This window comes from Ascaphus truei, chromosome 3 (assembly GCF_040206685.1).
Source record: "Ascaphus truei isolate aAscTru1 chromosome 3, aAscTru1.hap1, whole genome shotgun sequence".
Taxonomy (NCBI): Eukaryota; Metazoa; Chordata; class Amphibia; order Anura; family Ascaphidae; genus Ascaphus; species Ascaphus truei.
In genome coordinates this window covers 56,999,198-57,022,821 of record NC_134485.1, presented here as the reverse complement: position 1 = coordinate 57,022,821, position 23,624 = coordinate 56,999,198, and the positions used below count along the sequence as shown (strand labels likewise).

At 43.3% G+C, this 23,624-nt stretch overlaps 1 protein-coding gene across 6 annotated transcripts in view; it reads right to left on the bottom strand.

Moving 5' to 3' along the window:
- Nucleotides 1-23,624, bottom strand: part of EPHA6 (EPH receptor A6) — an 833,380-nt gene that overhangs the window by 156,384 nt on the left and 653,372 nt on the right. For 4 of the 6 annotated variants that reach the window (XM_075594038.1, XM_075594040.1, XM_075594042.1 and 1 more), the window contains 3 exons: nucleotides 11,561-11,608; nucleotides 11,023-11,185; nucleotides 5,768-5,876 (listed from right to left, as the gene is read on the bottom strand). In XM_075594038.1, coding sequence (XP_075450153.1) covers nucleotides 5,768-5,876; nucleotides 11,023-11,185; nucleotides 11,561-11,608 — 320 coding nt within the window. The remainder of the gene's footprint in view (nucleotides 1-5,767; nucleotides 5,877-11,022; nucleotides 11,186-11,560; nucleotides 11,609-23,624) is intronic. The other 2 variants (XM_075594039.1, XM_075594043.1) reach the window with 1 other exon arrangement.

Here is a 23,624-nt window from a genome sequence, read left to right as displayed (position 1 = left end):
CTGTTTAGCAAATTGTATTTCTCTGCGCTCAATTTTTCAGTTTGAGACATTTTCAGGTTAGTACATAGGTGCACATACAGCAAGTGCTATTACAATAAGATTTCTGCCCACCACTTTGGCACCACAAAAATGGCTGTTTCCGACACTTAGTACATCGGCTCCTATGTCCTTTGCCTCAAAGTGGGAGATGGAGCGGGGGAGGGAAAGTTGACAGCAGGTTTTCTACCTATATCCTTACATACCACAAAAACAAAACTGCTTAACGTATTCAACTCGTAGCAAAATGTGTTCATAGAATAATAATATATGCAAAATATGCATTATACATGCAAAGACATGCATAGGTTAAGTAGATATGTGTTGTGCTACACTCTCTCCTCAAAATCCACCACGTATCATATCCAGAGTGCGAAAACTCCTTGGCTGTGGTGCGGTTTTCAGTGTGAAATGCAATCTTGCATCTTATTGAATAGCATGTGAATACCTCATTTTGCATAACACACAGATTTGCATTGGCGGAAAACTGGGAAAGGATGATGAGAAGAATAGATAGTAACCTAAGAAGTTAATTAACCTAGCAAGCTATAGTATAATTTATTTTATGACACTTAAGACCGAATCAAAATCACTCACAGGTATTACAGTATTTTAAAGATGTAGTTATTGTATTTGCAGGATGATGGAGTAAAAATTTTAATTCTCTTTTGAATACTCATGTATTTCATTTTATATACAGTATGCACTGAATCAATGTTTAACTCCAATGCCCAGCCTGTAATTATCAGTATAATATATTTGCTATTTTTAATGAGACTTTTTTTATGTAGCATACATTGCAAAAAGATAAAAAAACATAAATTATTAAGAACCGTTGGAAGAAATCATCTGTACTATAAAATTCAGGTCAATTAGTATGATTAAAACTAAAAGTTCATTCATTTCAATCTTAAAACATGTTGAATGGTCTTTAGCTTGCAAAAGACATCAAGACTCAAAATTACTCTTTGGTGAATTTTTAATAACCCCAGAATAAGTTTTTCTTCAACAATCAATGCCTGACACTTCATAAAAAAGAAATGTTGTTTCTTGTAAATGAGTTCCTTGCTAATATTTTTAGACACTTACTGTATTGAGTAATTAGTATGCTAAGCAAGAGACAACAGTCTGCTAATTAAATTATCATGGAGGCCCTTTACCTTTCACAAAAGCAGCATTTAATCATGACAATTCTAAGGCGATGAAGTCAAGGCAGAAAGGCAAAATATAACAAGCAACTTAAAAATAACATCCAAAGAAAGATTGCAATGTTTTCAGGCATATTGTGCCATATTGGCCAAATACAGAGAGGAAATATAACACATGAAGTCAGTATGCATCTTTGTAATTAGTCTACCCCTCCTCCCCCACATTCACAATTTAGCTAAAACCTGTAGTTTTTTCTTCTGTAACATTGCAAAGATACGCCCTTTCCTCTGTCGCTCTACTGCTAAAACTCTAACACGGACCCTCATTCTCTCCCGCCTCGACTACTGTAACCTTCTGCTGTCCGGCATTCCTGCCTCTCACCTGTCTCTCCTACAATCTATCCTAAATGCTACAGCTAGAATCACTTTACTCTCTCCTACAGTAAATCTGTCTCAGGGTCTCTCCTTCTGAAATCCCTCTCCTGGCTTCCTACTAAATTACGTATTACTTACAAAATTAACTTCCTCTCTTTCAATGCTATATATTCTTCTACCCCTCCTTACATCTCAGCCCTAATTTTTCACTGTACATCTACCCGACTGTAGAGGGAGAAAGGGGGTGGCCCGGGATTAAAGGGATAACACCCCATTTGGCCATCCCCTGACCTCCCCCGGGAGTCAAAGGGTTAACTGGGCTAAGACCCAGAACGGTGATTTAACCCCTGTAATGACATGTACATGTGTATTCCCCTGTTTCCCCTGTTTTATTGTAACAACTGGTCTGCAGCCCACACACACTGGGATCCATCCGGGAGCACAAGGGTTAATAGTTGTATAGTGATTATAGCCCTTTGTGTAGATTTTCCCGCCTTTTCAGGCACCATTTTGCAGGTTCCCATAGGCCGCCATTAGGGCTCAATGTTTTTTAATAATGAATCTTGCTGTGGAGTCCGGTTCCTGAGAAGACCAGCAGATGGCGTCCGAGAGGGAGAGCGGCGGTTTCCCATTGAAAGTCTATGGGCTCATTGATTTCAATGGAGAAACCCTCGAAAGAGCTTTGCAGGAACGAGTTGGCTGCCGTCCAAACCGCTTAACCGCAAAGCGGATACATTTTCAATAGGAGAGCTTTGATCACTTACAAGTCAAGTTCAACGACAAGTGGCGTGGGAATAAACAGTTCTGGGGCCCTAGAAATAAAATTCTCTCTGTCCCTAGTTCCTAGGCTTCCCCCCACTCGACCACAACCGGGTCCCCGTATCCTGGACCCCCGATAAGGGTCGAACCCATAAGAGCGGGCCGCGCCATAGGTTCCAATGGTGGCGGCCGAACCGGCTCAGGAAAACGGCTAAGTGTGAAAAGCTGAAATTTGGTATTCCATAGCTCCGGTTCCGGAGGGTCCAGAGAGTCAGGTTTGGGGTATCTGTAGCCACTGCTCCGGCATCGCTGCAGAACCATCCTTGACCCTCTGAGACCAACCCGACGGAGTATGGACCCCCTTGAAAGTTCGGGATTTTTCCCATAGACTCCAATGGCGGCCAAACCCCATTGACCGGCTACGGCGGAAAACTCCCATTGACTTCAACGGCGGCATCGCCCCATTGAAAGTCTATGGCAGGGATTCCCATAGCCGCCCATGGCGGCGGATTGCCATTGAAAGTCTATGGCGGCGAAGCCCGTTGTTTTCAATGGGGATTTAGTGAAAAAACGTGATTTCTTTTAGCGGAGATTTTTGTATTAAAATGTAAAACGGTTTTAAGTGTATTTGTGTATCTCCGGTTTCCCAGGTCGTAGCAGGTCGCAAATTGAACCATAGGGTGTCCCAGTTCCGGCATTGAGAACTGGGAAGTTTGGACCTGCTGGACCCAAAGGAACCGGATATTTTAATATGTTCATGTTTTATCCAACATACTGTATTCCGAGATATGGGTAAAACTCAGAGGAAATTCTTTTGCATACCAGAGTAGCATATGGCCAGAAAGGCGACCCCATGTCTAGGATCCGAGTATGTTTCAAAGGATTTTGTCACCTCCACTGTTTGCATGAGGGTGGAGACTCCTCAAACCAGAGTAGTCTTCAAGTGTTCCATTTCACACCTCACAACAAAGGATTTCCTGCCGTGTACTCCATTTGGTAGACTAGCTGGCATTCCTGATATAGAGGAGGGGTTATAGAAATGGGACCCCCGAGCTCTACTGCGCATATCCCAACTGGCCGGGGAGCATGGGTCAAAAAGTGTTCCCACGTTAACCACTGGCTAGAGGTAATTGAGCACCAATCCCAGGTACTCAATGTTAAGGATAGGGCACAAAGGGTTTATAAACTGATGTTCATCCTGTATCCTTGGTCTTCAATTTATCTTCTTTGCTTGGAGTTGAGGAGGAGCGCAGGGAAAAATCGTGGTATGTAAAAGAAGAAAATATTTATATAGTGCAGATGGCAAATCACTGCTAATATCATACATTCAGCAATAGAAATCGAACTCACAAAAGTCGTGGTTAATTACTGCATGTCAGAGATCCTTCTCTCTCTGACTGGAGCCCTTTGTATCTCAGAAATCAGGATATCCCTCGGTATGTAAATGAAAGAAAACCACAATAGTGCATACTGTTTGAACTATATATAGTATATTCGTCACAAATGTTTAAGGAAACTCACATTTTCCATGTATTATACGTATGGTGGAGAGAACCGCCGATAGCAGGGTGGTAAAGTGTGGAGCTGCTACCCGGTGCTTCACTTGCGCCTCGCCGTGTACATCCGCATCAGTCACTGCCGTCGCGTCACTTCCGCTTTCGCGTCACAGGTGAGGGCGGGAAGCCAAGATGGGTCTGATGTCAGCAATGAGTTTGCCAGTCCTTCAGTGTGCAGATTCTCTCAGTAAACTCTACGCATTTCGCACACTGCTTCGTGACGAATATACTATTTATAGTTCAAACAGTATGCACTATTGTGGTTTTCTTTCATTTACATACCGAGGGATATCCTGATTTCTGAGATACAAAGGGCTCCAGCAGTCAGAGAGAGAAGGATCTCTGACATGCAGTAATTAACCACGACTTTTGTGAGTTCGATTTCTATTGCTGAATGTATGATATTAGCAGTAATTTGCCATCTGCACTATATATATATTTTCTTCTTTTACATACCACGATTTTTCCCTGCGCTCCTCCTCAACTCCAAGCAAAGAAAATTCCATATCCTGGGACTTGGAACTGTCCCATCAGAGGAAGTTGAGCTGCTATTTTACACTTTATTTTTATAATTCACTTTTTTGGTGTAAGGTGTATTTGTGTATTAATCAGTGTGTCACTTATTACACTTATTTATTATAACTTGGGAAGCGCCCAGTTCACCCACTCTCCCCACTCCCCTTTTTTGTCACATCTTCAATTTATCATCTGAATGCTACCTGATTGCGAGAGAATTGCTATACTCCATACATCTCATTCCCCAACCCCAAAGTAAGTGTACTTCTTGTTTGTTACTGTATTATTCGTGTGTTCACCTATCCAAAGGAATAAATATACATTATTATATCGAAGACTCGTTTCAGTTCAGACCCAGTGATAAATATATACAGTATAATCTGTTATATATATTTATGTGACCTTATACAGCCTGCCATAATCTCACCGTGACACCGACTCTTACGTTCTGCTCAAGGATGTCTTCTCTCTACCCCTTTTGTATCTAAAGTCAACTCCCCCTAAAACCTTTTTCACTCACTACCCCACACCTCTGGAATGTCCATCCCCTCAATATCCGACTGTCACCCTCTTTCTCCACATTTAGGACCTTTCTTAAAACACACCTTTTTAACGAAGCACATGGGTAGTTCTGCTGACTGATACTATACATCTCATATGCACTGACCTTGTCCCCTTGCAGACGCACTTCCCATAACACCCTCCTAATGTCTCCTTAAGTTCTCCCCACTACTTAGATTGTAAGCCTTCCGGGGCAGGGACTTCTTTTCCTATTGTTTTATGTTTGAAGCGCTATTTCCCATTGTGTTATAATATTAAGTCACGTGTATTGTAAAGCGCTATATAAATAAATATATACTGTACATACATACAATAGGAAACTATGCAACATGTGACAAGTTTACTAATGATCGAGATATAGTATTAAAGTCTCCCTGTTGTAAAATGTCTACAAAACTGGGCACAATAATTGCACTGGGTTTAGTAAATACATATATTTAGTTTGATTACTGGATCCTTTTCTAAGGTTTGATTTGTAGCCAGAAAAATCTTCCCCCAAACAGGACAGGTAAACGGCAGCACAGCAATGGATGGAGAGAGGCTGACGGTGGATTAAAAGCAGACTTTATTCAAACATCGTGCTGTCAGGTCCTCTGACGCGTTTCGGCTCGTAGGACCTTTGTCAAAGAGTTTGATTTGTAGCCACATGTCTGACACATAAAGCTCCCATACATTTATGCCAACTGATTATACACAACAGCCACCTTGCTTGCATTTGAAATCACATATTACATATAAGAATAATATATGTCATGCTGTGGTATAACGAGGGTGGCATTGCTTGTTACACTTATAAGAAAAGCTTTTTTTCTTTACCTCCCAGTGATTAGGAAGAACAGAGTGAGTATGACCAGAAGAGTAAATCCCCCAACAGCAGCCGTGGCTATAACCAGAATTTGTCCTTGTTCTGCAGCCATATCAGAAGCTGAAACATAGAAAAGATATAGAAAATATTTGCATTTTTTTTAGTTTTTTTTTTTTTTTTAAAAACTTATTCTTTATCTAAATTTTTTTTTTTTTTTAGTTTACACGGGTACAGAAAAAGAAGCCACATGTGGGAAACCATATTAAAACAGCTTAAGCAAAAACAAGATGACCACATCCACGGAGAGAGGAATATACAGGAGGAAAAAAAATACAGATACAGAGTTCGATACAAATATATAACCCTGTGAGAAGTCGGGCTACCCTGAGAGAATTGGGGAGAGGTAAAAAAAAATATTAAGTCAATAGCATATTCTCGGGGCCATCGTCATTCTCATCTTAATCCATCGATCCCATACGCTAGTAAATCAGCCCACAGAGTAATTTAGAAAATTAATGATCTTTTTTTGAAGAGCATTATCTGCCACAGTTTGTTCTTGACTGCTAGGAGGGAAGGGGCATGTTACTTCCAATAAGCTGCAATGCAACATCTGGTAGTGGTGAAAACGTGTGTGAGGAACTTCTTTTCAGTTCTCTGGATTTTTTCGATGGGCCTGTTTAGAAGGACCGTCCACGGGCTCAGTTTTAAATTGGTAGTCAATGTTGAGTTTATGAGTGTTTGAACCTCCAACATTAGGGAGGCCACCTCCGTGCAGTCCCCCCAGATGTTCATCATTATACTGACCATACCCCAGAAAACATAAAGATAAACTCTGATTACATATTTTATGCCATTTTTGAGGGGTAAAGTACCAATGGCCCCATTTGGTAACAAAAGCACAGACATTATTTTTCCTGAGGTTAACACAAATCCATAAAGATAATTATATGGAAAAACAACGGACGTTAGTTATCTCATTAGTATAGGCTTCACGCCATGTTAAGTTAGCAATGCCTCGCGTTAGCTTAACATGATTCGCATTACACCTATCTTACCTAAAGGTGGCGTTAGCTCCTCCCAGAGCCTGAAATGTGGGTTTTGGAAGAGGGAGAGAGAGGGGAGGAGCCAGAAAGAGAGAAAAAATGGGGGGAAACGGGGCAGAGAGAGACTCCTATTGTATTAGAGTCTCCTCGCTGGACCCTGCTACCTACTGTACTGTACACTCTAATTAAAACTCCAGTTCACACACTGCCTGCTTATATCCTGGCAGTAAGCTCTGGTACACACAAAGGTCATCTTATTATGGTTATTTTTGTATTTTCTTTGATTCGACACATTTTTATTTATTAATGTTTTAACAGATGTAAATAGAAAGATCAAAATGTTATTAAAGAACTAAACCAGTTATGGAAATTGTTTGTTTCTTTATATGGATGTGCTTTGATCTGCTACCCGAGATTGAATCAGTCAGTGGTAGGCATAATATTTTGATTAAGGTCGCAACCTCATATTTCCATTAGAATTAGCGGTTACATGGCAGCAGTTCATACTTTTTTTTTTTTTTAGACATACTGCGCGCAGTGATATCTTTTGTTTTGACAAAATAAGTAGAAAGAAAATAAATGTTTAAAATGCATGAAACTGCTAGAATATAAATACTATAATTATTTTTTACCAGAGACCTTAACCTGCGGCCCATAAGGGGCCTTGCTGTGGCCCTTGGACCCTCTGCTCCTACTAATAGTTTTGCACAATGAAAATCACTTGTAAGTAAAAAAAGAATAATAAATATGATACTGGTACAGATTTTATACATGCAACATTTTAAAATATAGTCACTTTAAGTCTTTAAACATATCTAAAATTACATTGTAATAATCTTGTGGCCCCTCTACTCTTAAATATTTTCTAATCTGACCCCTTTGGAGAACTAGTTTAAGAGCCCTATGTTAGTATCGAAGGCTGCGTCCCCGCTGGCGCTGACCGTGCTGAGCGCGCGGTGCTTGCCGCTTTTAATGACATAAATGTATATGTGCAAGTCCCCGCTCACACGGTGCGCACGTGCAGGCACTTGAGTAAAAAATTTTTTTAACTTTGAAGCGTGCTCAACTTGCCCGCAAAGCCCCCCGCACGCGCTTGCAAAATAGCAAAATAGCCAGGACACCCGGCCCTCATGCTTGGAGAGCTGGTGACGTCACCGCTCTCAAACATGGGCACGGTCAGCGCCAGCGGGGACGCAGCCAAAGGCTGAGAATGTTCTTCTGTCCTGCAAAAAATTTAGAGCAGGACCCGGGGGGTTGGGAGGGGGGCGTGGCTATGAAGGGAGGGGGCATGTTATTGGCTGGATTGGGGCTGTGTGTCTCTATGTGTGTGTGTGTGTGTGTGTCCATTCTCTCCTTCCCCCCTTCCTTCCTCTCTCCCCCCATTCTCTCCTTCACCCCTTCGCATCTCTACGCTCCCCCCCCCTTCCACCTCTCTCTGCTCAGCACTGCCTCTCTCTCCCCATTGGTCAGAGCAGGGTCATGTGACCCTACTCTGAGCTCCGAAGTCAAACTCCCTTGTCGCACCAAGCTTGGGAGAATGCACGTGCCCGCGCTTGAGCGTGGGCGCGCTGTGTGAGCCAGGATGGGAAGGTAAAGATTTAAGAAGGTAAGCACGTCAAACGCCAAGCGCGCTCAACGCCAGCGGGGACTTAGATGGATGAAGCTACAGTTACTTGTCTTAAGTGTTTCAGCCAAAGCCTAAGGACAGGTAATGTAAGTGGCCTAAAAAGATTGTACCTATGAAGCTGGTACTGGTGTTACACCAGCATCTCAAAGGTCAATGAGTTAAACACAAGGATTGTGGTATTTATTTCAGTGAAATGATTAATGTAGTCAGTTAAAAGGATTTAAAGGAACTGATCCAATCAAAATTCTCAACTAGAAATAGTAACGGTCGGGATAGATATGACTTTTCCATATAAACGGCATTCACCATGCACCACTTGTTACTTGATGCAATCCAGTGAAGCAGTTACGAGGCATGGATTAAATAGTTATTGGGTCCCTGTAGACCTATTAAGCATTAGCATACAGACTTTATGAACTGCTTCATGTAGCAGAATTGAAATATTTAAAAATGTACACCTTGCGTGATTGATTTAAAATAGCTTTGTATTCATGCAGGATCAGCCATTTTTGCATCCGCTTTGTAACTTACCATTAATAATCACTTAAAAAAAAATGAAATGTATTTACCATATCTGGTTGCTTCTAGTAATGATCCATCTAATTCTATTGTGAATTATTGAAGCGGCACAAATTGTGTTCCGGGAAGAAAGTTGGAGTAACTATTCTACACTATTCATTTCTGTTGTATTATTCTAGTTATAATGAGACATATATTTTATATGGGCAGTGATATGCAACACAGCAACCATTAAATGTAACAGATACTAATGCTTTAAATGTATATTTTCTGAAAAACCTCTGCCCATTGTCTCAGTAGGTAAAATCAGTCAATTAAATTATGTGTGTGTGTATCTATCTATCCATCTGTAGCCAGTACTGGTTTCTGACTGCCGCCCCCCCCCCCCCCACTGGCAGTAGGCCCTGGTAAGAAAAGGCTCCCAGGAGTTATCATGGGTTTTCCTCACTCACAGTAGCTTCTTGATTGACAGGGGAGTCAGTGCGACTAGGCCTGTGTGTGTCCAATCTCAGACCTGGTACCTACTTCCCTACGGCCGTGCCTATAGTGCCGTCATTGGCGACGGCGACATGGCAGGTGACGTCACCCGTCGCCACCGGCGAAAGTTATGTTTCGCCGGGAGGGGGGGTCGCGGGATTCCGGCAATTTGATTTGTTCAAGGGCCGTCACGTGATGTGACAGCACTTGAAAAATAAAATGTTGCCGGCTTCCAGTTTCTGCTCCGCCGCGCACACTATAAGCGCACGCGGCGGCAATGTATTTGTTTTCGGGCGACGTCGCATCGCCAGCACTATAAGCGCGGCCTTATACTTAAGGAGCTGCACTGCTACATTTAGTCAGTGCCTCTACCTCCTTGAGAGAGGCGGGTCTACCCTAGCAATTGTGCAGGGCCCTGCCAATCTGTATTCCCACCCCTAGGGGAGCAGATGGGAGACTATACCCCTTACTCCACCAGGGAGTAAGGGAAGAGAAAGGACTGCTTCAGTGCTCCTTGGCCTGGAGTGTAGGTCCAGGGTACAATGTATTTGTTTTCGGGCGACGTCGCATCACCAGCACTATAAGCGCGGCCTTATACTTAAGGAGCTGCACTGCTAAATTTAGTCAGTGCCTCTACCTCCTTGAGAGAGGCGGGTCCACCCTAGCAATTGTGCAGGGCCCTGCCAATCTGTATTCCCACCCCTAGGGGAGCAGATGGGAGACTATACCCCTTACTCCACCAGGGAGTAAGGGAAGAGAAAGGATTGCTTCAGTGCTCCTTGGCCTGGAGTGTAGGTCCAGGGTACATCCTGAGGGTGAAGCCCAAAGAAGTGATCTCTGATGTGTAAGCTGTACCAAAGTGATCCTGTTCAAAGGTATCTTCCTGTCTGAGACTACAATCTATCAGGGGGACGGGAAGTAATTTCTCCTGCAGGGATTGTCCCCACATCCCTGGGGCCTGCAAGAGATGGAGGCGCTGTCACCGTGAGAAAAACAATCAGTTACTACTCCAGAATCCTGTCCTGTTCTCCTCCACTACAACGCGGGAGACTCAGATCTACTGTGAGCCAGCAGGTATGCACCACACCACACTGTCACACACACACACACGCTATACTTTTACTAAAATAAAAGTAATTTAATTTATGGACTATAACAGTAGATGAAAAAAGTACCATGCCATTTCACATATCTTTTCCCAAGTATTTAGATATGTATATTAATAGTTAATATTACTTAGTACACAATAGTTAGGTTTCATACATTAGTTTGTTAAACAAAAAAAATGATTCTCTTTTTAATTATATCAGACAGTTTCAGTGCCAAAACAATGCCAAAACAATGTCTCAGTTCAGTATGCAAATCAGATTGGTAGACAGCCAGATGTGTAATTTAAACTCAAATTACTACACGGACACACATGTATACAGATGAAGCAACCCGTTAAGACATAGGGCCCGATTCATTATTGTCTGAAGAGGTCAATGAAAGTTTTCAGGGGATCGTAGCTCAGGACAATAAGGAATTAAGCTCATAACCATACAAACCTGCACTTTGAGCTCATAAATATATTTAGCACAATGTGGGCAGTTAAACTTACTTTCATCTCCAGTTTCGAATTCAAACTTATGGCTATAGCCGCTGTAGCCTGCAGCAGTCCTGACTCGAATGTGAAATATATACTTGGTGGACGGCTTGAGGCCTGTGATAATAACGCTGGGAGCTTTGGATCTTGTGGAGGAATAGCTGAGCTGCTCATGATCCTGGAGACAAAAAGAGACAGATATCATTACAATTATTATTCAAAACATCTCTAATTATGTATAATGTAGTAACACAACTCCCAACGTTTGTGAAATGCACAATGCATTAATGCAACAGATGGGTTTTAATGTGATTTTTTTCTTTTAGTTTGGAAACTGTGCCTTTGATTTGAGGCATGAAATGACCGTGCTTTGGTAGCATTGAGCTTATTTTCACAATAAACTCAGTTCTACAGATAGAATGATAGTTTGGTTAGTATTTTGAAGCAAAATGATATTAGAACCTGGCTGCTTTAAGCAGCAGGTGGGACAGTGCCTGGGCAAGTCACAGGGATGAAGGACAGAGGTGTGAGCATTTAAATACCCGTTACTCACTTCTACCCGCAGGTAGTGCCAAAATGCCGGCGCTATCCGGGGGTAGACCTGTTGGCAAAAGAAAGAAATGCAAACAATTTATACCAAAACTAACCGTTTATAAACTGCTTTGAAACAACATTTTCCAAGCGAAAGTAGTAGGTGCCTTACATGTTGTGATAACTTTTGTCAGACCAGCATGAGAGCTATACATATATTGGACATGAGCTTCTAAAGTCTTTTCTTGAGAAGTTAGTGACATAGTGTTATCCATGTGAGTTAAAGGGGGCGAATGTATGAAAACTAGAATGTATTTTGCGGTTACTGCGTTAAGGGCTACATTCATCAAAAAGGTTTTGTGTGCAACCACAATTTGGAACTTTATCCATTAAAGCTTTGCTGCCACAGTACCTGCCACACAGCTAGCCAACGGTGTAAGGCAGGGATCCTCAGCACTCCCCAACAGGTCAGGTTTTCAGGATATCCCTGCTTCAGCACAGGTGGCTCAGACAAATACGGAGCCTCTGATTGAGCCACCGGTGCGGAAGCTGGGATATCCTGAAAACCTGACCTGTTTGGGGGGTGTTGAGGACTGAAGTTGAGTTCCCCTGGTGTAAAGCACCATTGCATTTGCAAGAGAGAGCAAATGTTAACGAATGTATTACGGTTAGGTAGTCAAATGTATTGAAAATTATGATAAATGAAAGCCTTCAAAAACATTTTTCTCTTTACAGTAACCTAAAAATGTACACGTTCAGGAAAGCACTATACAGGGTTTTGTTTCATTAAAGAGCCATTCTGATATAACGAAGCAGAAGAAAATTGTGGTATTCAAACTGTTTACTTTACAAATATTACACGTTTTTAAAATGATCAGTGAATGTTGTTTACAGTGTTATAGATGCTTAAAGCAGCAAAACTTGAAAATCCTGTTTTTTGTTTTTTTAATAAATCAGTTCTGTAGCATTAGATAATACTGCCTGCGTTTTTTTTTTTTAACTCCTAATATCATTTTTATGATTTTTTATTAAATGTATTGATCATCCTTTGGTTGCTATAGCAACCATTTATAAAGTCATAACCACTTCCTCTGTTGAAACATGCTCTAACACACATCTTTTAAAGCTCTGCTCTTTGGCAACAAAGTATCACAAATACGTCTGTTGCTGTGCTCCAAACAGCAGACTGTCTATTACTCTGAAAGCTGTAACAATAATGTGTTACAATTAGTAATATAATTTTATATATCAGCTGCAACATTGAAGGCAGCCAATCCGGATTTTTACAGATTTATAACAAATTGCTAGTTTAGGTAAGTATGTAGAATTATACAGTACATTATCACATGCTTTTCATATAAAAATAAGAAGAAGTAAAAAAAGGGGTAAAGTAGTAATGCTGCTTTAACCACTGTGCTGCTATAGCAAAGTCCTGTGTTTCTGGGTATTATAACAGCGAGATTTATTTCATAACTGCATCTAGCTTTTAGTAGAGTTGTGCTAGAACAGCCAGTTTTATCAGAGAATTCCCAAGGTCACATGAATAAACTCGGTACATTTTATAATTTCAAAAGAAATCAGTGTTTGGTTTCACTTGTTTCAATGCATCACATAAATGTGTACACTTTGGCAGCTCGATATTCTCTTTGTGACGCAAATACGATATTAAAAACAGTGACGCATAGCAATGCAGAATTTGGTACATTTAATTAGAATCTGTGTGTCATTGTAATCCTCCCCATCTCCCAGTGCCACTCCCTAAACGGAAGATGACCCAAATAGTGCAACATTTCGAACAAAGATCTTGATACATTGACGCAAAAGATACAAAATGAAAATGATGCAATCTGCACCACTGTTACTCCTAATTTGCCATGATACATCAACCCCATTAATTTTAATTAAAATAGCAGATGCTAAGGGGAATCGAAAGTGTTGAGGATATGTGGTTATCCACATATTTTCATGTTCTTTCTGTAGGCACTCTTTTTTAATGCATGTTCAAGGTAAACATCTAAAAAGCTGTTTTCTTATTCCTCAGTCCATACACATGTTATTGCATTATGAACCTAAGCTGAATGAGAATCATTCATTTCATGTTCTGCTCCCTCTATGCACCTTTAATCAAAAACGATCATGATCATTCATCTTTATATGCTCTCTTTGATGCCCCATACTTCACTCTGAGCTCAATGCTCATATTTTAAGATGATCTTTAATTGAAGTTATTCCAGCCATCAGAAAGTTAACCATTTGTGCCGTGTTTCCAGATACTGAGCTTCTTCTGCTGAATTCATCCCTGCCATGCATCTAATTTGACTTTTAAGTGAAAGAATACTTTGGCCAGTTGTGAGTACTGTATTTTGTCCCATAAAAGGCAGCTGGTAAAGTGAGGATCAAATTAATATACCAAAATGTTTCTCATTTTCAATTAATGAAAAAAAAAAAAAAGAAAAGGAAACAGAATCACAGATCAATTAAATGGTGGTAAATAACTCTAGTTGTTTCATGAGACAGGTAAGGAGCATTTACTGCGGATTTTCTAAGGCTAAAGTTGATGAATTTTCAACAACAATAAGGGGTATTGTTGTTTTTAACATCATTTTGTTTATTCATCATATAGTATTTCACTAAAGCCTTATTGCAAGTGTTAAAGAAACAATAAGGGCTTCTTTCCCATGCCAATATATTAGGAGTACTTTAAATGGTACTATGTGCAAATGTATGGCAATGATGAAATATTGGATAATTACAATATTCATATACTATTCACTTAACTCTCATATCTGATGTTATCAGGCTACCGTAAAAGAAAACGGGGTATTGTTGTTTTAACAGAACATGATAGACTGTATATTATGTGTAAATTTAATACTATAGTATTTTTTTTTAATCTTAAGAGGAACTGTTATTGCTAAATTTCGGCCACACGAAGGAGGATAAGATTAGTTGATAAGGTTTTTGTTGGTTGATCACTATTTGTGGCCAGGTCCCCCTCGGCACCCTATTGGTTCCCCCCCGCTCACCTCCAGTATAGCGGGAGAACCCCTGGCACGTGCTGGGAGATGCCGCGTGCCGCCGCATTGGCAGGCGGACCCGGCACAGTAGTGGAGAGTATGGCAGCAGTCTGGGAGCGCTCTGGTGCTCCGGAGGCTCCGTGGTGGAATGCCGATACGGCGCCACCATGATGTGAATAGTTTGCGCATGTGCAGTATCTCCCGAGTGCGGCAGCCCTTATCAGAAGCGCGCACATGTGCAGGAGATAGGGACAGCGGTGGCCATTACCAGCCTAGGGCTCTTCGGGGACTACAATCCCCACAATGCATTTGGGAGGTGCATCACCTTCTGGGAGACAACCAATAGGGCTACAGGAATCTCGACAGCAGAGTATTGATACATTTGGCGCGCTGCAAGCCATGCCAGTCGGAGCTGGGACAAGGAGAGGGTAGGGTGTGTGTGCAGGGTGTCTGTGGCCCCTGCCCTAGGCCAGAGACCCCCATAGGCCCCAGCTAGGCCTGACTCCCCTGTAAAGTTTGTGGCTGCTACAGGGTCAGGTCCTTAGACAGGGACTCTTCCCCATTATCTCATTAGTGTCAGGGACACAGCAAAGGACGCTGCGCAGCAGATGAGGCCTGTGGTCTTGGACCAGACCACCAACGCATGCAGAGACTGTTAACGTGGGACCCTCCAGCTAGATACCACCCCACATGGAGGTGCACTCATCGCTGATGAAGACAATGTGGGCTGGACGGACTCCTGTCTTCAGTCGGCGCTACCGGGTGCTGGAGCACCCGGCAGGTATCTCTATATCTCCAAGTGCACTAACAATAACACATTAATTGTGGGCAGCGCTGTTACACATATTGGGTGGGTTGACTTTTGTGGACGCCAGGTGGTTAGGTGCCATTGGGCACTTCAGTACTTTGGGGATATCCCATCAGGGTGTGGAAGCTGGGTTGGAGGGCACTGTGGAGTTAGGGCCGTGCGTAGCCTATTTGGTGTGGGTATTGCATTATTATTCCCATCATCATATGCATGCAGTAAACTGTTATCTATACCCGTGTGTGTAATTCTTCTATTGGGTCCTGTGTCAAGGTTATCTATCGCAGTTAGGAACCTGCACAGGTGGAAGCGCTGTCTCCAGACGGATCAGGTACAGCCCCAGGCTCCCAGCAGCGGAGGTTCTGGCCTCCTGTGAGCCACAGGTAAAGCACCACACAAACGCAGTAGACGCCATATCTCCCATAGGGTGGGGGAAAGTGTGCTACATATTTATTTCACAATCTGGTTGAAAGAGTAAAACTTGGGATCTAAGATAATTGCTTAAGTTATTTTTGTGTAATACTAAATACAAAAAATGCCCTTTGACCCTGCAGTGTATGAGAAGTCTGCATTGTAATTCATTATAGTTCCTTCAGGGTCAGCATTTAAAGGAAGAAACAAAGAAGTCCAGAGCAACATCCAATGTGAAAAAAATACACAGTGAAATACCTATATATCTCTTGAAAAAAGGGTAATTTAGTTAACCCTTTGGCCAAAGCGTATAAGCCTGCAAGCCACTTTCAAGGCATGACCATAATATCGCAGGTCCTTTCAAGAGATATATAGGTATTTCACTGTGTATTTTTGTCACATTGGATGTTGCTCTGGACTTCTTTGTTTCTTGTTTTATACAATTAGTCACGTTCAGCAGCACTCCTTTTGACACATATACATATATATATTGTGGTAATTTGGGGGGGTTTCTGAGAACTTGCTGGGTATCTGTGTGTCAGCATATAAAAGGCCATATTAACTAAGTGCTGCTATTCAATACCACCAGAAGATAATTTACAGCTGTTATTTGGAGCAAGAAGGTGTTTTATGAAACAGCACAGCTTAGTAAATACAGTAGGACTCATATGTTGTGGTTTTCACAAAGCTGTAGACACAGGTTACTGTATGTATCAAATTTGTGCAATTTGCTCCAAAACACGGGAACATTTTTTTATCTCATTATAATATTTTGCGAATATTGTCTATTGTCTATTTCCTACCATAACTCTTGCAGCCACTCCCAAAAATGTTTACTGGAGCAAAATTGTTAATCAATTAAGCATTTTGCAGCTGTTAGCGACACAATCCCCTAAAATGTTTGAAGAATTAATTCAAGAAACGTTCTGATTCTTCATATTTTACACAGGATCTAAGTTTTTTAAATATGAATATTCCCACATTTATGGGGGTCCGGATGGGACACAGCAGATATCAAGTACTGACACTGACTCAGTCCAGGTACCAGGCTGCTGCCTTCCTCTTCTCTCATGAATACAAAGCAACCCATTTACTTGCACACAGACAAATGAAAATTGCCTTTCAGAAATGAAATATTGATGGAGTGGCACCGGTGTTCATAAGTGTTCATTTCTTTTGTTGGAGTTTGTGATCACTGCTCCTAAACTGAGCATCAGTAGTTTAAGAAAAAACAAAAACAAAAACCTATACATTCAGCATAGCTGTGGCAATACATACATTTCTGTGCAATAAAAACAAAAACATTATATCCTTTGTCTGGACTATTTCCACAAAAATGTGTCTTAACTATGGATGGCAGCTGCATACAAACTTTACATAGTATATATACCGTTATACTCCAAGCTCCAAGTTTGCAAAGACATTATTTTTTTTATAAGGTAAAGCCCAAATCATATACAATCTGCTTCTGCTTAATACGAAACAAAATTTGCTGGAGCTTGGAATTTTCAAGATGGAGTGTGGAACGCCTCACAAAGCATAAATTGTGGTGGTAATAAAGTAGAAACTACTCCCTGAGGACCAAATTCACAGTCCCTGAAAGCGTTAGTAAATTTTCACATGGTTAATACAGCACTGTGTACCCGCTCTGTTGCTTAATAATGTTTCCTTGCGTTCAGCAGCGTATTTCTTTCTTGCCTGAACTGTATATTGCATAATGTGATCTAATACTAAATACAAAAACTAATGGGGAGAGAAAATCTTTAAAGGGGCGCACCACAATCATTTAGTAGTTCAGGAATAATGCTTATGGTTGGCAAGTGTAGCGTGATGTATAATAAGTGACCCTGCTCTCTTCACCCCTAAAGTGCTGGAGCAGTCTGTTATGCAAGGATATTCTAGCTCAAATGTTAACTCTATACTAACATTGTACAGTTTTTTTTATTACTTTTTTTTCAGTTGACTAGCAGTTGCGGTGCTTGTATTTTATCTGCCAATGATCAGCCAGCTGAGAAAATATGAGCTCCCAAATTCATTGAGGCAACAACAGTAGACCAGACTGAGACTGTGACATCTCCAGTGACTCTCCTTCCTCCTCTTCCCAGGGAAAAGGAAGAGGGTGGGAGGTGGATAGAGAGACTTACCAAGTGGTTGGCATCAGAGCTGGTCGCACTGGGTCCACTAGGTACCCAACCATAGGACAAACCCTGGCTAAGCCTTGGCTTAATAGCGATCTGATTAATTCTGCAGAATAATAGTATTATAGTATGCTAGATGATATATCAGTAGTAGGCAACATGATATATCTCATGTGCAGCCATCAAACACTCAAAAGGACTGCTGATTACCCATATATAGGGTGGCGAGAAAACGTTTGTAAACCCAAATGATAGTTATGGAAATTCCATAGTTATTCCATGATAACCTTCTTGAATCAAAACCAGTATTTTCTTAAACATCCAATAGGGTTGTATTAACCAATTCCATGTCTTTTTTTAACAAAATGATGTATGAATTAGACAATGAGTAATTAAGAGTCAGGGTGTGTGCAAAAGTAAGTGAAACCCTTGTTTTATCAGCTAAATGAAAGGGGATACTTACTCGGTTCTGACCTGTCAGGGTTCTGCTCGCCACAAACCAGGGTCGGACCGCGAGGCTGAGGTGGGGTTGTAAAAGCACCGACCTGAGACCGCGCAGACTGATCCGGATTGCGCAGTTCGTTGTCGTACATCGCAGGATCAGGATAGGAGAAGACAGCGTCGTCGTTGTACAAGCCAGGGTCAGGGCTGGAGATATCAGGATAAACATTGTTCAAGCAAGAGTTTGGCAACATGTAGTCAGGAGAGCCCCGCTTCAGCTTAGGAGCGCGGGGTTGGGCTCTGCGCGAGCGACGGCCATGGCCCATGGTGCTGGTCACAGGAGATGGTAAGCAGACCAGCGTAGCACACCGCTTAGCTGCACGGGTGAACCAGTGCTACAGCGCAAGAGTCCTGAGCGGCCTGGGGAATCCTCTGTAACAGCGCAGGAACCAGGACACAGCCTCTCTAGATTAGGGAAAGAGTAGGCCCCAGGAACCAGGAAGCTATAGCAAGACAGGGAAACCACCGCTGCAGTGCAGGAATCCAAGAAGCTGAAGGACGCAGGGACGAAACCTCCGCTTCAGTGCAGGAATCCAGGAGGCTGAAGGACGCAGGGACGAAACCTCTGCTTCAGCACAGGAGAACAGGAAGCTGAAGGACGCAGGACGGAACCTCCGTATCAGCATAGGAGAACAAGCGGGCTTGAAGGGAGCTGAAGGACGCAGGGCGGAACCTGGTATCAGCATAGGAGAACAAGCGGCTTGCAGGAAGCTGAAGGACGCAGGGCGGAACCTGGTATCAGCATAGGAGATCAAGCGAGGACTTGTGGCAAAACAGTAGTGACATCCAGATAGGACTATGCTCGGCAGGGAGCATTATGGGAAGACAGTACTTAAAGGCCAGCGGGCCAATCCCCGGAGGGGGGTGTGAAGGTACTGCTCCAATGAGTGAATGCAAGTCTAGGTTGCAGTGATAGGCTGCACAGCTGCAATAGATACCAGAGGGAGTGTGTATTGCTTTGGTGAGTGAATCCAGGCTGCAGCAAACATCAGGAGAGGTGCTCCAGGACTGCACAGGTCTGCAAGGTAAGGCAACCAGTAAACTGCGGAGCGGATTCCTTACAGTACCCCCCCCCCTTCACGCGAGACCTCCGGGCAAACATGAGCACACCTAGAGTTGGGGGACCGGGAATTGTTGCTGAACCGTCTAGGATTGGGGTTAGAGTCGTGGTCCAGAGACTCGTGGTTAGTCCTTAGTGTACCCCCACCCCCCGGTGAGAACTGCGGCCAGACAGGACCATCCATAGGTCTTGGGGACATTGAGTTGTTCCTAAAATTCTTTAGGTGGAAAGGGCATCCGTAAAGGAGCAGTTCTTCTGTGAGTACAGTTCTAGGATATGAGATTGATGGAAGAAACATCTTTGGTACATGGCTCGCCTCGCAAAATGTCTTGGAAATCCAGGGCTGTGAAGAACCAGAGAGTTCCAGAGCAGAAACGGCAGAAGAACCCCCAGTGAAAGCCCAGTCTTTAATAAAGGAACCGGAATCTAGGATCAGCGGACCTGATAGTTGATCGAATACACCAGGAGGAACTTTGTAACAGAAAAAGTCTTGGCTGACCACTGCATGTTGGAATTTGCGAGGAATTTTTCCTCTAGAAGGCTCCCAGGTAATGGTTAGTAAGGGTATAGGCTGGTTGGAAGCATCTCCCGGTATTGGTATGGAAGGTGACAAGGCAAGCAGTAAACCAGGCAAAGGGACCGAAATCTTGGGATACGTACAGAGTATTTCCAACTGAGAGGAAATAACAGGGGCAACCGAAAATTCCGAGGGACAAAACCATGGTTTAGCAGGAGCAGAGAAGCAACCAACAGTAGCGCTCTCCAATACTGGGAAATCTTCATTGGAAGATAGTATTGTCAGTGAATCAGGAATAGACCTTGGGATTTTCATGTCAGTATCTTGAGAAAAAGGCAGAGCCAGGGTAGTGGTGGGAGGGAAGCTAACATCAGAAGCTGAAGTCTGTACCTCAGTGACAGGGCCCTGAGAATCAACAAGCAGCAAGTATGAACTATGAAAACTCTTAATGACAGGCACCTTAGGAGTACAAGGAGTCTTTTCCGAAACTGCAATGACCCTAACCACAGGGGTACCTAACCTGACAAAAACATGAATTGGTGTGTTTTCTAGTGCAAAATCTCTGATCACAGGACTCCTAACCGATAGTGAGGGTGTCTGGGTTTGATTAGAGAAAAAATCAGATGTATTGATAAGTGACTTAGAAACAATTACTGAGGTTCTAGATTTGCTGGACATGTGAGAAAAAATACCCTTTAAGACAGGAGTTTTCATTTCTTCCCAGAGTAACCCCATGTTTGCTGGGGCATATTTAGACACAGTACTGAGGGACTGGGTTTCAGCAAAGGCAGGACAGCTAAATAGCTCAGATTTAAACCCCAGAACTTGTAATATATGCATGGTGACCTCAGACAGTACTAAGGAAGTGACCACAGATATGCTGATCCCTGGAGAATTAGCCTGGACAGAGAAATCAGGGGGACCCCCAATCAGGATACTCCTTGTAGGAAGAGCTTCAGAATCAGAAGGAGAATCATTACCTCTCAGAGTCTCAAAACTAGTAAGACACAATTCAGCGAAAAGGGAAACAGTGTGCAAGCTTTTTACTAATCTATATGAAAAAGCGTCACTTTTGGGAGAAAACCGTGCGTCAGCAAACATTCCTGGGAACACAATATGAACCCCAGGAGGGACATACAGACTACTGTATGCTTTTAACCCTAAGCTTAAAGAGGAGGAGAACTCAGACAGTACCCGGGGGTTAATTAAAACTGTACTGGTCTCTGAAGTAGGTATTTGGTAAGGAATGTCTGGGAAACCAGAAATTACTGCAGACTCCCTAATATAGGAACTATGCGCTGAAGCAGGGATCACCGCTATGTGGGCGACAGGCTGGTTCAGTGAAATACCCGGGAGAAGGGACTCTGCGACCAAGCTTAGGGAAAAACCTGACTCCTGACTACTTTTATCAGGAACCAAAACTTTAGCCGAAGTCTCCGGAGGCGAAACTGCGGAAACTTGAGCTGAAGCAGGGGATTTATAGCAAAGAATATCTAAGGACTCCGTACGGTTATGGGAATCCCTCAATGCAACCTCTGCTGTCTGACTTGTGGATTCATTCTCTGAGGCTAAAACGAAGGCATTAACTTGGAGGCAGCAAGAATTTACAGGGGTTAATGCAGACAGTGCCTGAGAGTAAAACACAGGAAAACTTTTCTCTGTACTAGGAGAGACAAGGAATCTCTCCTCTGAAGCTAGGGGCTTAACCATGGCTGGCAGAGAACAGGGATTTACCAAAGGAAACTCAGAGAGCTGCCCCACAGGGGTTAATACAGAAATGACCCTGGGAACAGAACTTAGGGATTCTTTCTCTGACGGGGAAAGCGCACAGGACTGCCTAGCAGAGGTTAAAGCTGGAAAACCCTCAAGAGCAGGAGTGACAGATTCGGAGTTAGAAATAGGGGAACAAAGGGACTTATTCTCTGATAGTAGAACCTTAGTGTTGGCTAGTGAAACATATGTATTCTCCAGGGGAACCTCACAGGACTGCTCGGCAGGGGTTAAAGCTGGAAAACCATCAAGACCTAGAGAAAGGACTTCTGAGCTAGAAATAGGAGAACTAATGAACTTATTCTCTGATACAAGAACATTAGTGCTGGGTAGAGCAACATATGTATCCTCCAGGGGGACCTCACAGGACTGATCGGCAGGGGTTAAAGAAAACATATCATTGGTGTCAGGGAACCCGGCCATACACTCAGGGCAAGGATCCGTGGTAGACCAGGGATACAGCCAAGCGGCAGCGAAGCTGGCGAGGGGAGGATCCTGTTCCTTTATGCAAATGTCCAATGTCATGGAAAGGATATGGAGTGTTTTTTGGGCATCAGCCAACATGAGGAGAGGGTCCTCTTTGGCTATATAAATGTCTAAAGACAAGGCCAGGGAAGAGAGTTCTTTTTGGGCGTCGTCCAGTTCCAAAGGGTACACATTCTCCCAGGTTAAGGGGTAACCAGGAAAGCAAATACAAGCGGCCAGCGATTGTTTTAAGTCCCGGAGGCGGTAAACCTTCATCATGAGATCATTACGGCATTTATTTTGCAAAGGGGTTAAACCTACAAACACAATCAGATCTCCAATCAGGGGTATTATCTCACATAGAAACTGGTATTCAGACTGGGACTGGTCTACAGGCCGGGACAGGCTTTCAGATAGAAACTTACCAACCCTCACCACAGGGCGGTCCGAGTTTGTGGGGCCGAGCATACTGTCAGGGTTCTGCTCGCCACAAACCAGGGTCGGACCGCGAGGCTGAGGTGGGGTTGTAAAAGCACCGACCTGAGACCGCGCAGACTGATCCGGATTGCGCAGTTCGTTGTCGTACATCGCAGGATCAGGATAGGAGAAGACAGCGTCGTCGTTGTACAAGCCAGGGTCAGGGCTGGAGATATCAGGATAAACATTGTTCAAGCAAGAGTTTGGCAACATGTAGTCAGGAAAGCCCCGCTTCAGCTTAGGAGCGCGGGGTTGGGCTCTGCGTGAGCGACGGCCATGGCCCACGGTGCTGGTCACAGGAGATGGTAAGCAGACCAGCGTAGCACACCGCTTAGCTGCACGGGTGAACCAGTGCTACAGCGCAAGAGTCCTGAGCGGCCTGGGGAATCCTCTGTAACAGCGCAGGAACCAGGACACGGCCTCTCTAGATTAGGGAAAGAGTAGGCCCCAGGAACCAGGATGCTATAGCAAGACAGGGAAACCACCGCTGCAGTGCAGGAATCCAAGAAGCTGAAGGACGCAGGGACGAAACCTCCGCTTCAGTGCAGGAATCCAGGAGGCTGAAGGACGCAGGGACGAAACCTCTGCTTCAGCACAGGAGAACAGGAAGCTGAAGGACGCAGGACGGAACCTCCGTATCAGCATAGGAGAACAAGCGGGCTTGAAGGGAGCTGAAGGACGCAGGGCGGAACCTGGTATCAGCATAGGAGAACAAGCGGCTTGAAGGAAGCTGAAGGACGCAGGGCGGAACCTGGTATCAGCATAGGAGATCAAGCGAGGGCTTGTGGCAAAACAGTAGTGACATCCAGATAGGACTATGCTCGGCAGGGAGCATTATGGGAAGACAGTACTTAAAGGCCAGCGGGCCAATCCCCGGAGGGGGGTGTGAAGGTACTGCTCCAATGAGTGAATGCAAGTCTAGGTT